Here is a 16,213-nt window from a genome sequence, read left to right on the forward strand (position 1 = left end):
CAGTGGTAAAAAACACTCAACAGGCATACAGTCAGAAATACATATCCATACTTGAAGTAGAAAAAGCCATGAAAGGCTTAAAATATGGAAAGGCAGGGAGTAGATGATATTCGACCAGAAATGCTGAAGTATGGTGGTGTGAGAGTCTTACAGTGGCTGAACTGCATAGTTCAGAAGGCCTGGACAGAGGGACGAATTCCCGATGATTGGAGTAGAGCTCTCATAGTACCCATGTATAAAAAGGGAAATAAAACTGCATGTGAGAATTACAGAGGTATTTCCCTACTGAGTGTTCCTGGCAAGATCTATGCAAGTATACTTGAGAAATGGTTGAGAAGAATTGTGGAAGAAAAGCTTGGTGAAGAACAAGCTGGATTCAGGCCAAATAGAGGCTGTCAGGATCAGATCTTCACTTTACGAGAAAGCATGGGAATATAACAAAGATCTGTATTTAAGTTTTGTCGATTTGGAAAAGGCATATGACAAGGTGCCAAGAGAGAAACTATTCAATACGCTACAGTTATATGGTGTCAATGGGGCATTATATCAAGCAATACTTAGTCTTTATTTGAGTTGTAAGTCAGCAGTTAGAATTGAAGGAAGTACAGGAAGATGGTTTAATGTTACATCTGGTGTGAGACAAGGATGTATATTATCCCCTCTGTTATTCATTATCTATATGGATCACATTATGAAGGAAAGTGGTATTAAACATGATATCAAACTTGGAGATGTTATCGTCAGCTCTTTGCTTTATGCGGATGATGTTATACTTCTAAATAAATCCGCTTCAAGTCTGCAAGATTCTCTGACTAAATTGAATAGCTGTTGTAATAGATATGGTATGAAGGTCAGCAATAAAAAGACAAAGACAACGAAAATAGTCAGAATCATTGAAAATGTCAAATGCTTTGTGAATGGAGAACCTGTGGAACAAGTAAAACATTTCAGCTATTTAGGCGCGATTTTTACTGAAATTGGTAAATTAAATATAGAAATAGACAATAGAATCAGCAAAGCTGGTATGGTGGGAAGTCAATTGAATAAATTCATATGGAATAAAAGAGAAATTAGTCGGAACACTAAATTAGCTGTATACAAGACAGTGTTCAAACCAGTTTTAACTTATGGATCTGAGAGCTGGGTCAGAAGTAAAACACTTGATCAAAGACTAGAGACCACAGATATGAGAGTCATGAGAAAAATTATAGGTGTGAACAGATGGCATCAATGGCAATATCATATTAAAAACGAGGATATTAGGAAATAACTTGACACTGTCAGCATCCAGGAATGCATTAGTAGAGCTAATCTCAGGTGGTGTGGTCACTTAAACAGAATGGGCGAGGAAAGATTAGCAAAACAAGTGTTCTCTGCCAGGTTGGCAGTAAAACGACCCAGAGGAAGACCAAGATATAGGTGGATTGATATGGTACAAAGTGCCTTAGACGATAGAAATATAAGATCTGATAATGTTGGAGTCTTGATAAGTAACAGACTGATTTGGAGGAAAATTGTAGATAGGAAATTAATAATGATGTAATTTTTTTTTCATGTAGTACTATCATATCCTGTACACCCCTTGAGGGTACATAGCAGGAATTTGATGATGATGATGATGATGATGAAATATCAGGAAAGTGACAAAATCTAGAGGCTACTGAAAAGCTTAGAAATGGAGGAAAGACTATTCAGAGATGATAAAGGTGATGGAAAAACTAAAGATAAAATATTCTAGATGTCTGAAATGATTACTTGAAAGACTTAAATCAAGCAAGCAGTGACAGAACACTGGTAGAAAATATTCAGGTGAAATGTAAACAGGAGTACATGTCAATACTTGAGGTAGAAATGCTATCAGAAGAGCTTGAAATATGGGTGTTCTTCTGCTGGAGTAGATGATATTCAACCATAAATATGGAGGTATGAGAGTTTTACTCTGGTTACACTCCATAATTTAGAAGGCTTGAAGTATGCAGAGGATTGAATTCTGGATGATTGGAATTTCGCTCTCATACTTTCCATCAATAAAGATGGAAAGAAATTTAACTGAATGTGAATTATAGAGGAAATCCAGAATTATCCAGAAAGATCTCCAGAATTATAGAGGAAATTTCCCTACTAAGTGATTTATGTAGGATTAAGCATATTTGAGAAGAGGCAGCTAAGAAAAATTGTGGAAGAGAAACTTGGAGAAGAAAAATCTTAGTTCAAACAGAAGTTGTCAAGATCAGTAGACAAATGATAAAGAAATTACAGAAATATAATAAGGATCTGCATTTAAGTTTTTGTAGATCTAGAAAAAGCATATATATATATATATATAATGACAAGATGCCGAGCTGTTCAGAATTCTGCAGTTATATCTGGTAATTGTGGACCATTACACAGAGCAATATATGATCTTATTTAGACCTCATTATACAGAGCAATATTTAAGTTGTGAGGTCAGCAGTTAAAGAATTCATTAAATACAAGAAGGGGTACAGTAGTTTGATAAATCTGGTGTGAGACAAGGATGCACTCTATCTACACTCTTATTCACCATCTGTATGGATCACATTATGAAAGAAAGTAATATTAAATCAGATTTCATACTTAGCTCTTTTCTTTATGCATATTATGATGTACTGTAAACATCTCTAGTGTATCCTTTGACTAAATTGAATAACAGTTGTAACAAATTTCTCATAAAAATTAGCATTAGAATGACAAAAACTCTGAAAATAGGCAGGAACATGGGAAAACTACAATTGCATTCTCAATGGAGAACTTATAGAACAAGTAAAATATTTCAGCCATTAGGAAAAATTTTTAGTGAAGATAGCAAATTAAATATGGAAATAGATGATAGAATAAGTAAAGCAGTATGGTAGGAAGCCAGATGGAATAAGAGAAATTAGCCAAAACATAAACTAATAGTATACAAGACCATATTCAAACTAATTTTAACTTATGGATTTAAGAGTTGGGTTAGAAATAGTTGATCAGAGACCACCATAGATATGGGAGTTATGAGAAAAATTAAGAGAGTTAATAGATGGCATCAATAGGAGAATGATATTATTGCTAGGAAAATTATAGAAGCAGAAGAAATAGTTCAGTTATTAGGTGATCACTTTAGTGTAAGGTTTGAGATTTTGTATTTGCTAATGTGACAAAGACCACTGTGAGAATTCAGGTTGACGGAAGTTCTCAGCATACGAAAAATATTTTGAACACAGCAATAGACTGCAAATCCTTGAATGCCCACTATTTGATCTGCTTTGGCTCGAAATTTCTCTATCCAAATCAACCTACCCTTTTCACATGCTTTCAAATTCCTTCAACTTTTTCTCTCTCTAAAGCTTGACTTTCTGCAGTCTAAGTACAATAGTGAGGTCATCCTTCTAGGGGACTTCAATGTCCAAAATTCATATTGGCTCCCCTTCTCCAATTCACCGATCAAGCAGGCAGGGATGCTGAGGTGTTCATCATCGGTAATGACCTATCTCAAATCATCAATCTTCCCACCAGAATGCCAGACAATCCCCTCCAATTTACCAACACACTTGACCTTTTCCTAACAAGCTCCCCTTTCACGTATACTGTGGTTGTCGGTTCTCCTCTTGGAAACTTGGACCACAACCTCAGGCAAGTTTCTTTGATTGCTGAACAACTTACACCCACCAGTTCACAGTCTCGTGTCCTTTGGCACTATAAGGGTGCCGACTGGGAGGACCTCCATGACTTCTATTCCTCCTTTTCATGGTTTGACTAGTGCTTCACTGATCCAAACACCTGCCCAGATCGAATAACAGAAATCATCCCCTGTGAGGATGATTTCTGTTATTTGGTGCAAACTATCAGCCACCACCCAAGCCTTGGTTCTCAAAAAAGTGTGCCAATGCTGTAAAAGAAAAAACCATGATTGGCTCAAGACCAAAAATCCAGCTGTCCTCTCTGCCTGTACTGCAGCCTGCAACAGTTGTAAAAGAATCATCACCAAGTCCAAGTTAGACTTTGAAATGGCCAAATGCTGTGAACTTGCCTCCTGCCCAAATGGCAGTCACTCCTCCTGTCCCTTGCCAAGGCCATTGGCATGACTTCTTCCCACCCAGGTTTCCATCACTCTCACATCCAGATGGTACTGTAGTCACCTCATCAAAAGACAAGGCCAACTTGCTTGCATCACTCTTCTCTTCTAATCCCTGCATTGATGACCTGGGCAAAGTTCCCTCCACTCCATAAAGAACAGCTTCCTTCATATCTTCCATAGTCTTCCGACAAAAAGAAATTTGAAAAATCTTGAACACAAACAAGGCATCTGGTCCTGATGGTATCCCATCTATGGCATTAAAAATTGTGTTCCAGAACTAACACCTATCCTGTATTGCCTCTTCAATCTATCCTATTCAACTGGCATCTACCGAATAACATGTAAACAGGTCCATATCAAGCCCATCCCAAAGAAAGGTGATAAAAGTCAAACCAATAAACTACCATCCAATTGCTCCCACTTCTGTTCTCTCAAAAATTATGGAGAAAGTCATCAACAACCAACTCTTCGACCACCCTAGAGACATACCGACTAATCGGTGACCAGCAGTGTGGATTTCACCACCCACCTATGGACTCATGCCACGGAGAAATTTGGAGAAACTCACGTGGTTGCTCACGACATTTCAAAGACATTTGATCAGGTTTGGCACAGGTGCCTGCTCACCAAACTGCTATCCTATGGTCTGCCTTCTCCATTCTGCAACTGGATTAGATCACCAACTTTTTCACTGGTCACTCACTATGTCATGGTAGATGGCTAACTCTCCTCAGATTTCCCTACCAATGCAGGAGTACCCCAGGGTTCTATTCTTTCACCCACTCTCTTTCTCTAGTATATAAATGACCTATTCTCACAGACTTCCAATCCCATCAATAGATTTGCTGACAACAGTGCACTCCATTCCTCCTTTTCATTTGACAAACCTGTTAGTGCTCAAGTATTAGAATCCTCAAAATCTACCATAACCAGGGGCCTGAACCCAGATCTACTAGCTATATCCCAGTGGGACAAGGACAGCCTTATAAACTTTAATGCCACCAAAACAACTCGCTTCTGTCTGATCTCTCACAAGAAAGAGCTTGCATCCCTCCTCTTACTTTCAGTAATACTGAGCTATCCAAACACAATTAGATTTATTATAATTACGGCTATTTTGCCTGCTTCAGTTTAGGAGTGCCCCTGTTTAAATGTCATTGGCTATTTACTCATGGATTCTTAGGGCATTGTAGATGTAAATTTACCAAAAAGTATATGTAGCATAAGGAAGAGAAATTTACACATACCTTTTTCTGGGTGTTGCAGCTTTTCTTCTTTCTGTGATGTCCGAAAACTACTGAGTGTGTGGAGGGGGGATAGGCAATTTGGGAGAATTAAATTAGAAAAACCCGGGTTTTTTTCAGTAATATATGTATATAAACATATATATATTATATTATTATGTTATATAGGGTGGGGAAAAGGTGAAAGGGTTGATTTTTTTATTATATGGGGAAGGGGAAATAAAAAAATCAACCCTTTCACCTTTTCCCCATCCTATATAACATAATAATATAATATATATGTTTATATATATATTATTGAAAAAAACCCGGGTTTTTCTAATTTAATTCTCCCAAATTGCCTACCCCCCCCCTCCACACACTCAGTAGTTTTCGGACATCGCAGAAAGAAGAAAAGCCGCAACCCAGAAAAAGGTATGTGTAAATTTCTCTTCCTTTTGCTACATATACTTTTTGGTAAATTTACATCTACAATGCCTGAGTAAATAGATTTAAACCAATGACATTTAAACAGGGGCACTCCTAAACTGAAACAGGCAAAATAGCCATAATTATAATAGTTTATTAAGAGGAGTAACATGGGAGTTTTCCCAGAAATAATAAACACAATTAGATTTCTCTTCTTGGACTGACTTGCAACTCCCAATCTTTCCTGGCACAGCCACCAAAAACTTTGTACTTTTTTGCACAAGACACTACTTCTAACTCTATACAAAGCCCTAAACTGCCCAGCCATGAAATATTGCAACCATATTTAAGGTGGTGCACCAAAATCCTCTCTAAGATTGCTTGATTCTATCCAGAAGAGGGCAATCTGGCTAATGTTCAGTTTCTACCTTGTGCCTCTTCTACAGATACTTTCATGGACAGTGCTCTACTGAATTGGCCACTGTTATTCCTACACTCTCCTCTAAAATCATTAAAACAAGAGTCACTGCTAACTAACATCCTCAGTCCATCTTGAAACTCACCAAACCACTTCACTGCCTACTCTTTTATTCCATATACTTCTGTCCTTTGGAAGTTTTCACCACTCTGCCTTCTCCAAAGATTACAACCCTCATCTGTTTAAGCAAAATGTGATCAGACTCCTCCTTTCTTCTATTCCTCTTGTCCACACACGGCACATGTGTTAAAGGTCTTGTGGCCTTTCATGTGTGGACCAGATATAAATTTAAAAAATAAAATAAAATAAAATAGGACTGGTGATATGTCCACTTATGTTCTATGAGAATGTGTAACTGCTTTCCACTCCCCCTGGAATGTTGCCACTCCAAGAGAGTGGAAAGAGGGTAAGATTACTATATAAAGGTGGCGCCAAGACAGAAGTATCAAATTAGTATCTCAGCAGTGATGGTGAACGTATTGGAAAAGTAGGATAATGCTAAAATCCAGGACTGGATGGATGTATGGATAGGAAAAGGTGGTTCCTGCTTTAGTATTTGATTCACATTTTATATTAAAATGACATTGGAATTATATAAAAGAAATGGCTACATCATGATACTGTATGGAAAACCATTTCATAAGTTAGCAGTTGGGTAGACATGAAGCTGGTAGCACAGATAGGGGAGTAGCTGACAGACAGACAGACACTAGAGAGTAGTATGCGGTTGAGTGGAATCTAGGAGAATGAGGGTAACTAATGAAGTGACTTAGGGTTCTGTACTGTTGCAACTACTTCTTCAGCTGTATATTGATATGGGGAAAGATTTAGCAGTGGGGGGGGGTATTCAATTGTCTACTGATGTTGCAATACTGAGGAAGGCAGTAGTTGATGTGGATATCCTGCATGATAATGCTAATTTTATGTTGTAAAATGTAAGGTTTTGTGTTAGTATTACTACCAAGCCTCCAAAGAGTCTGAAGACTCATTGTGGGATGTCAAACACTCACAGACCACAACTAACTATTGTACCTTGCCTTGAACACGTTCAGTGTTGGAGCATTCACTACCCATTTTGGCAGTTCATGCCACTTGTTCACCACTTGCCAAGCAAAAAATCTCTTTTTAATCTCTTTACTCACATGACCTTTGTACAGTTTCCAGGGATGACCTCTTGTTCTTGCATCACCTATTATAGTTCGCCCACCGATTAGAGGTCCCTCGACACTTCTGCACATGTCAGAAAAAGAAGAATCCATTCCGATAATAGGGTAATCAATCTCTCTTCTGGGTTGTGTTTGTTTATTATTACAGGTCGGAAAATTTAGCTTTTCTTTTACGAACATTGTAGTTTTTAAAGTAACTATTTTGCTTGTATAACAGTTGGAAAAATGTACGTAGGATATTAACAAAATTAAAAAAGGTATAGCATAAAACAAAAATTTAACTAAGTTTATTTTTAAGAAAGTTTTCTATAAAATAAAAATAATTATACAGAAAAACAGAAATTTTTTCAAATGAACTTAGATATTCTAAACTTACAGTTGAGAGAACTGAGACACTTTAATGTCCTAAAGCGATTAATTATTTATGACTTGTTGTGACTCTTTTAACAAACCCATGCAAAAAAAGGTTTGGAAAAAATACTGTTGTCAAATCCATTTAATCTTCATAGTCATCTGAATCGGTGTCCGAATCGGCATCGCTTTCACTTAAACTGATCTGATCACCAAAGGTTCGCATAATTCTTCGATAATTCCATCTCTGTCCCAATACATATTTTCCAATGAGGTGACATGAAAGCAATATTTTCCCCAGTTTTGAACTGTAATACTTTCAATCGCCTGTTCTGAAAGCTTAAAAAGTTTCGACATGTCAATATCTTCCGTTATGTTGCGATGGCGAATGAAACTTTTCACTTTTGCCCAAACATTCTCAATAGCATTAATATCGCAATGATATGGTGGTAGCCTCAAAGCTAGAAATCATTCTCTTTGAGCATCGTGTCGAATTTAAATAGTTTAGTTGTGGGTGAGTTTCTTTTGACCAAATTAAGCAATTCAATTTTTTGCATATCTGGAGGATGAGAAATGTTATTTGCAGAGAGCCAATCCATAAGAACTTGCTTCTTATTAGACCAATTTGGAACTTTGTTTAATCGAATAGAGTGATATGAAGCGTTATCAATTATAAGAACAGCATTTTTAGGAAGGTTTGGAATCAGTTTTTCTACAAACCCACTTTTTGAAGATCGTAGAATTCATTTGCCTATGGTAATTGGCTTTGTATAGTAAGTTTGAATTCGGTAAAAAACCCATTTCTCCACCCGCACACAAAATTATCATGTGTCGCGAGGCATTTCCGGTTTGTAGCACTACACATTTTCTTTAGACTGCCAACATTTTCCATGAGTTAAATTACTATCAATCCAAGTTTCATCTAGATACACAATCGGTCTTTTCTCCTTCCTGAAACGTCTTATTGCTCTCAAATACTGCATTCTAGATAAAACAATGTCACTTCACTCCATGATAAGTTACCTTTTATTCTGGGACTTTTTAAAACAAAATCCGATTTCATGAACTATTTTCCTTAAAGTTTCTCTCTTCCAGGAAAAATTAATTTTTTCTTTAAGCACAGGAATCAATTTCGGAACAGTTGGCACTTTTTTCTCGAGCACGTAAAATTCATGAATAGTTCTTATAACGTCTACATCAAAATCATTCAAAGCTACGGTTTCGATGGTTTTCTTTACTCTGGCACTTTTTTAGGCGATTTAAATTTTGGCTTACCTTCACCTTTTGATTCCCTATGAATTCTTTTAACAGTCGACCCCGATACGCCCGCAATTGCACTTGCACGTTTTATGACTTGAGAAAGGGGAACAAGGAGATGATTCTTTTTTTGCAGAATGTCAGCACATTATTCAATATTCTTTTGCAAGAGCTACTGAAACGTTTAACAACAGAACTAGTTGACTGTACTGGATCCATCATACAAATTAATAATAAAAAATAATGCAAAAAAGTGACAACAAAAATCAAGCTAGTACTAGTACAGCGACAGACAAGAAAGCACGTGATTTCGCATGTTGGTGACCAATTCGTACATCCTTCATTTCTTTCTCCCTTCAGCATGAATTGACTATTCTTGGCAAAATGCCAAGGAGAGATCTACAAACGGTGGGCGAACTATATCATATGCAATAATTCTCCCATATCTATTTGGTAGGCTCCTCTCACCAACTTATACGTCTGTCATATCACCCTGCTTCCTCTTGGGACTGTTCCTGTTGCAAGACTTCTATTGAACAAGTCAAGAGCACTGTCGGTCCTTTTGCACATTCCTTTAATATACTTGGTATCCCATCTAGTACCACAGCCTTATTAATATCAAGGTTACTTAATATTCTAAACACTTCCCATTCTTGAACTGTCAGTGTTCTGTCCTCCTTCCTTGCTATTCAACATTACTTAGTCTCCTTACATGAAATACACTAATGTCATACTTTTTTTTTTTTTTTTTTTTACTAAGTAATTTAAGGAAATTACAACATCATTAGGATATACGTTAAAATAAATTTTAATACACTTCAATATTTCGGCAACATCACATTTCCATTTTCAAGAAACTTAGGAACAAGACACGTGCACGCAGGCACAACAAACCGTAAATGAGGAAGAAGCATGAAGCTATTATTTCTCCTAAAGTCCTGATGGCGCCCCCTAGCGGACAATGTTAGTATTCTTTGGCGATTGGGCTGAAGGTCTTCTGATGTAGGTTTCCCAAATTTGAGGCAGTCTCATGCAGCCGAATTTGTTGAGGTTCGGATTGTTTCTTAGGGCTGAAGCTGATTCCATGAAAAGCCTTTCATACTTGTATTTACTACGGTGTACTATCGTGGCTTTCTTCCACCGTATTCTATGGCAGGTATCCAGTGTATGGTCAGCAAAACCAGAGTGGCTGTACTGGTGAAACTGGATGTAGTCCTTGTGTTCTGAAATTCTGATATTAGCTGTCCTGCCTGTTTGGCCAAAGTAGGACAGCTTACAGCTGCAAGGGACCTGGTATACACCAGGTAGGTCTGGGGGGTGGGGGAGGTTGGTCTTTAGTAGAGCAGATAAGGGATGCCAATTTTTTATATGGTCTGTAACAAGAAGTTAAGTCATGTTTTTTTAGGATTTTTGTAATTTTTTCCGAGGTGCCTCGGATATAGGGTATGGTGATGGATTTAGAGTAATCCTTGTTGTGAGGTTGTGGGGGGGATTGTGGTTTACTGGTTTCAATAATTTTTGGATTTTTTTTTTTTGGGGGGGGGGGGGGGTAGCCATTGGCTGAGAAAGTCTTGAGAATGTGGTTTAGTTCTGTGGTTAGGGCATTGTCATTTGAACAGATAAGTTTAGCCCTGTTGTGTAGTGTCTTAATGACTCCATATTGTTGTGAGGAAGGGTGGTGGGATTGTCGGTGAATGTATCTGCCTGTATGGGTGGGTTTTCTATAGACTGAGAAAACCAAGGTTCCATCAGGCTGGCAGGTGACTAGTGTGTCTAAGAAAGGAAGGCAGTTGTTTTTTTCTTCTTCCAGTGTGAATTTGATTCTGGGATGTTGGTTGTTTATATGTGTTAGGAAGGAGAGGAGTGCATCGGAGCCATGTGGACAAATAGCGAACACATCATCAACATAGCTATGTTGATGATATATTTCAGAACACAAGGATTACATCTGGTTTCACCAGTACAGCCACTCTGGTCTTGCTGACCATGCACTGGATACCTGCCATAGAATACGGTGGAAGAAAACCACGATAGTACACCGTAGTAAATACAAGTATGAAAGACTTTTCATGGAATCAGCTTCAGCCCTAAGAAACAATCCGAACCTCAACAAATTTGGCTGCATGAGACTGCCTCAAATTTGGGAACCCACATCAGAAGACCTTCAGCCCAATCACCCAAGAATACCAACATTGCCTGCTAGGGGGCACCATCAGGACTTTAGGAGAAATAATAGCTTCCTGCTTCTTCCTCATTTACTGTTTGTTGTGCCTGCGTGCATCTTGTTCCTAAGTTTCTTGAAAATGGCAATGTGACGTTGCCGAAATATTGAAGTATATTAAAGTTTATTTTAATGTATATCCTAGTGACGTTGTAATTTCCTTAAATTACTTAGTAAAAAATGAATAACCAACGTCTAAGCCTTTCCACGAGAATAATGACATACTTATTAAACATTTAGATTCAGAGATGATTGACCAAGCTGGTGACAGGTCTGCGGATTGCTCCCTGTGAGAATTGGTTGAAGGTGTGTTGGTTGAATAGTTTAGTTGATAGATGGAAGGGCAATGTAGACTAGATTTTTTGCTTGGAGATTGCTGAATAAGTGCTCTGACAGTTATGAGTTTAAGGAGAGGTATTGTATGTATAAAGGTTAGTTATAAACTCATCATGGGTCTCCCATGATGAGTTTTCTTACTCCATGGAATGGAGATACCCCTATAATGATAATTATTTTACTTTTATTGTTTAAATAGGAATAGATGCCTTACACCCTTGTCTTAATTTAATTAGCTTTTTTCTTTTCTTTCTTTTAGTTACAGTAGTGGAGGTGAAGATGGATACATTCGTGTACATACATTTGATCCTTCATATTTTGATTTTCAGTTTGAATATTAAATAATCTTGTGTCTTGTATTTATAAATATGTAAAAAAAAACAAAAGCAGCATTTTGTTAATAAAAAAATGTGAAACACAAAATTTCATTTGTTTACACCACTCATTTTGGGGTACAATGATAGTTGAATATGTAAAATCATTGATAGTTTTTAAAGAATAAGATCATTTGAAAAGTTCTGCATACAGGGTTATCCCATTTATCACAGCCGATTGGAAGTAGTATTTTCAGTAGAAAATACAACAGCATGCATTGTTCAAGCAACTCTGGAAAAGTGACTTATTAAGGATGCTATGCATTTGCTAAGGGTACCTACCTTCAAAAAATTATTTTAAAAAATGGTTCCTAAATATTTATATCTAACAAAACCTACAATTCTTTTGATGTCTAGATCTAAATTTATAATATGATTCTTGTTGCTCATTATATGATGATTCATCATATAATGACCAACAAGACTCATATTATAAATGACCCATACAACTTCTGAATGGGTAGTAGTTACAGAATCAATTGATTCTGCATTTGTCTCTACCTGGTTGTCATTATATACCAGAGTAGAATGCCTGAGTGGTTCGTTAACTTTTTAGTTAATATCTCAGATTTGGATCCGAGATTTTTTAATTATAGTTAGTTATAAATAAATTAACTTAAGAGATTGAGTACGAAACAATGAAAATCAAAATAATATATTTATTTACAAACAATTAATATTGGAAATTTCTGGTATTGCTTTAACAGTATGTGTAAAATATTTGTTTTGCAAGCACTGAAAATGTACATTATATATAAAAACTTGTCTATAAACTTAACAGAGTTAAAGGACAAACATCATACATTTCATGTCTTCTCTTCAAGATCACAGGATTTGATGAGAATATACAAATTTCACACTTATAAGGCACAGTTTATTCTACTCTAAACAGTAACCATAGAAATCTAATTAGCTCATATCTATTTTTCTTTGAAAGCAAAAAAGATAATTTGTGTGCAACTTTTCTTAAGAAAGAATGTATTTTTTTCTCTACAACATCAGTTCATTTTTCTGTTTCCTTGTAGAGACTTCTTCCATATTATTTAACAGAAAAAGAATTCATAATTTCAATTTTACAGCACTTAACTAGAGTATGTTACATTTGGTGCATAACTTATCAAGAGGAAATGTCCTTTACTTCAGGAGAAAAAATTTATATATATATATATATATATATATATATATATTAAGTGGAGTCCCAATGAGGCAAATGGAGAAGTTTAAATACCTTGGGTCCATATTCACGAATGATGGAAAATGGGACGTAGAGCTAGATACTCAAATTGGCTTAGCAAGCTCAATACTGTGGGAGCTTGGCCGTTTGGTAGTATTGAAGCGGGAGTTAAGCCAGGAGGCAAAGCTGGCTGTCTTCAATATAGTCTATGTCCCCATCCTCACCTATGGTCATGAGAGTTGGGTAATGACCGAAAGAATGCGGACACGAATCCAAGTGGCTGAAATGAGGTTCCTTCAAGGGGTTGCGGGGCTAACAAGACTCGGCAGAGTCAGAAGCTCTGCAATTCGGGAAACCCTCAATACTGAACCGCTGCTTCTCCGTGTTGAGAGATCACAGTTACGTTGGTACGGGCACCTGGTCAGAATGCTACAAGAGAGGCTCCCTCAGCAGGCCCTCTTTGCCAAGCCAGAGGGTGGGAGGCCACATGGAAGGCCAAGGACTCGCTGGATAGATTATATCCGAAACCTTGGGTGGACACGGGAATCCCACCAGAACACGTGAGCTTGGTGGTAGAGGATCGTGACCATTGGAAGTTCCTCTTGCAGCTGTTGCCCCCCACAACCCAATTAGGAAAGGTGGGCCTTGAAGATCTATGTATGTATGTGTATATATATTATTATTTTTTTTTTTATCATCAGTTAATTCAGGGATAACTATTTGTTTTTCTCATAATACTCTTTTCCACCTTTTCGTCTTCAGAATTTCTTTAAACTATATTTCTCCCTTAAACTTCAAACTTTTCAGGACATCATCTCTGTTCTAATCAGCCCAACAGCTGTTCTATTATTCTCTCTCACTAATTCACTTACACGAAGTACAAACTTCACACAAATATACCCTAGTATACTTGTGTGATACCCTACAGTTCTTTAATGACTTTCATTGGAAAGTTCGATATTTTCTTCTCTCAAGGTTACATCACAGAAATAAAAAAAAAACTAAATTAAAAATGAATCCTTTTTAACAAATAAATATCACAATCAAACAGTTTGTGAAGGGCTGTAACTATACAAAGTTTTCTCTCTTATATGGAACGTTATTAAATTTCTGATTACAAGAAATAATTCATTTCTGTTATACATTTTAGAAATGTTTACATATAAAACTATGAAACTAAAAGTTATCCTTTCCATTTTATTTATTTAAATTTGGCCACTGCTAAAAAATAATGTAAGATAATCTGATATCCCTAAATAGCAGATATCCTACAATTTCAGAGACAATTGGGAATTTAAACCATTTCATTTCTGAACTTCTCACAAATTTCACTTAAATTAATTATGTTCTAATGTTACAAAATCAAATTTTAACATCTGAGATTCTGTATCTCATCATCATCATCATCATCATCAAATTCCTGCCATGTACCCTCAAGGGGTGTACAGGATATGATAGTACTACATGAAAAAAATTATATCATTATTAATTTCCTATCTATAATTTTCCTCCAAATCAGTCTGTTACTTGTCAACACTCCAATATTATCAGATCTTATATTTCTATCGTCTAAAGCACTTTGTACTGTATCAATCCACCTATATCTTGGTCTTCCTCTGGGTCGTTTTCCTGCCAACCTGGCAGAGAACACTTGTTTTGCTAATCTTTCCTCGCCCATTCTGTTTAAGTGACCATACCACCTGAGATTAGCTCTGCTAACACATTCCTGGATGCTGACAATGTCAAGTTCTTTCCTAATATCCTCGTTTTTAATATGATACTGCCATTGATGCCATCTGTTCACGCCTATAATCTTTCTCAGGACTCTCATATCTGAAGTCTCTAGTCTTTGGTCAAGTGTTTTACTTCTGACCCAGCTCTCAGATCCATAAGTTAAAACTGGTTTGAACACTGTCTTGTATACAGCTAATTTAGTGTTCCGACTAATTTCTCTCTTATTCCATATGAATTTATTCAATTGACTTCCCACCATACCAGCTTTGCTGATTCTGTTGTCTATTTCTGTATTTAATTTACCATCTTCAGTAAAAATCGTGCCTAAATAGCTGAAATGTTTTACTTGTTCCACAGGTTCTCCATTCACAACACAGTTGACATTTTCAATGATTCTGCCTATTTTCATTGTCTTTGTCTTTTTATTGCTGACCTTCATACCATATTTATTACAAGAGCTATTCAATTTAGTCAGAGAATCTTGCAGACTTGTAGCGGATTTATTTAGAAGTATAACATCATCCGCATAAAGCAAAGAGCTGACATTAACATCTCCAATTTTGATATCATGTTTAATACCACTTTCCTTCATAATGTGATCCATATAGATAATGAATAACAGAGGGGATAATGTACATCCTTGTCTCACACCAGATTTAACATTAAACCATCTTCCTGTACTTCCTTCAATTCTAACTGCTGACTTACAACTCAAATAAAGACTAAGTATTGCTTGATATAATGTCCCATTGACACCATATAACTGCAGCGTATTGAATAGCTTCTCTCTTGGCACCTTGTCATATGCCTTTTCCAGATCGACAAAACTTAAATACAGATCTTTGTTATATTCCCATGCTTTCTCGACTATTTGTCGTAAAGTGAAGATCTGATCCTGACAGCCTCTATTTGGCCTGAATCCAGCTTGTTCTTCACCAAGCTTTTCTTCCACAATTCTTCTCAACCGTTTCTCAAGTATACTTGCATAGATCTTGCCAGGAACACTCAGTAGGGAAATACCTCTGTAATTCTGACATGCAGTTTTATTTCCCTTTTTATATATGGGTACTATGAGAGCTCTACTCCAATCATCGGGAATTCGTCCCTCTGTCCAGGCTTTCTGAACTATGCAGTGAAGCCACTGTAAGACTCTTATACCACCATACTTCAGCATTTCTGGTCGAATATCATCTACTCCTGCTGCCTTTCCACATTTCAAGCCTTTGATGGCTTTTTCTACTTCAAGTATGGATATGTATTCCTGACTGCATGCCTGGTCAGTCTTTTTTACCACTGTGCTGTCATCACTGCTTGTTTCATTTAGCAGTTTTTCAAAGTAATTACTCCATACTTCAAGGATATCTTTTTCTCCCGTTTTCATGTCACCTTTAT

The 16,213-nt window shown here is 36.7% G+C and overlaps 1 protein-coding gene across 1 annotated transcript in view; it reads left to right on the top strand.

The window, feature by feature from the left end:
* eIF3i (eukaryotic translation initiation factor 3 subunit i) overlaps nucleotides 1-11,962 on the top strand; it is an 82,726-nt gene extending 70,764 nt beyond the window's left edge. Inside the window, exon 9 of the mRNA XM_090391249.1 lies at nucleotides 11,799-11,962. Coding sequence (XP_090247375.1) covers nucleotides 11,799-11,880 — 82 coding nt within the window. The 3' untranslated portion in view covers nucleotides 11,881-11,962. The remainder of the gene's footprint in view (nucleotides 1-11,798) is intronic.
* Nucleotides 11,963-16,213: the final 4,251 nt, after the last annotated feature.

The sequence above is a fragment of the Typopeltis vanoorti genome, chromosome 4, assembly GCF_054136105.1.
Source record: "Typopeltis vanoorti isolate ZY-2024b chromosome 4, IOZ_Tvanoo_1.0, whole genome shotgun sequence".
Lineage (NCBI taxonomy): Eukaryota > Metazoa > Arthropoda > Arachnida > Uropygi > Thelyphonidae > Typopeltis > Typopeltis vanoorti.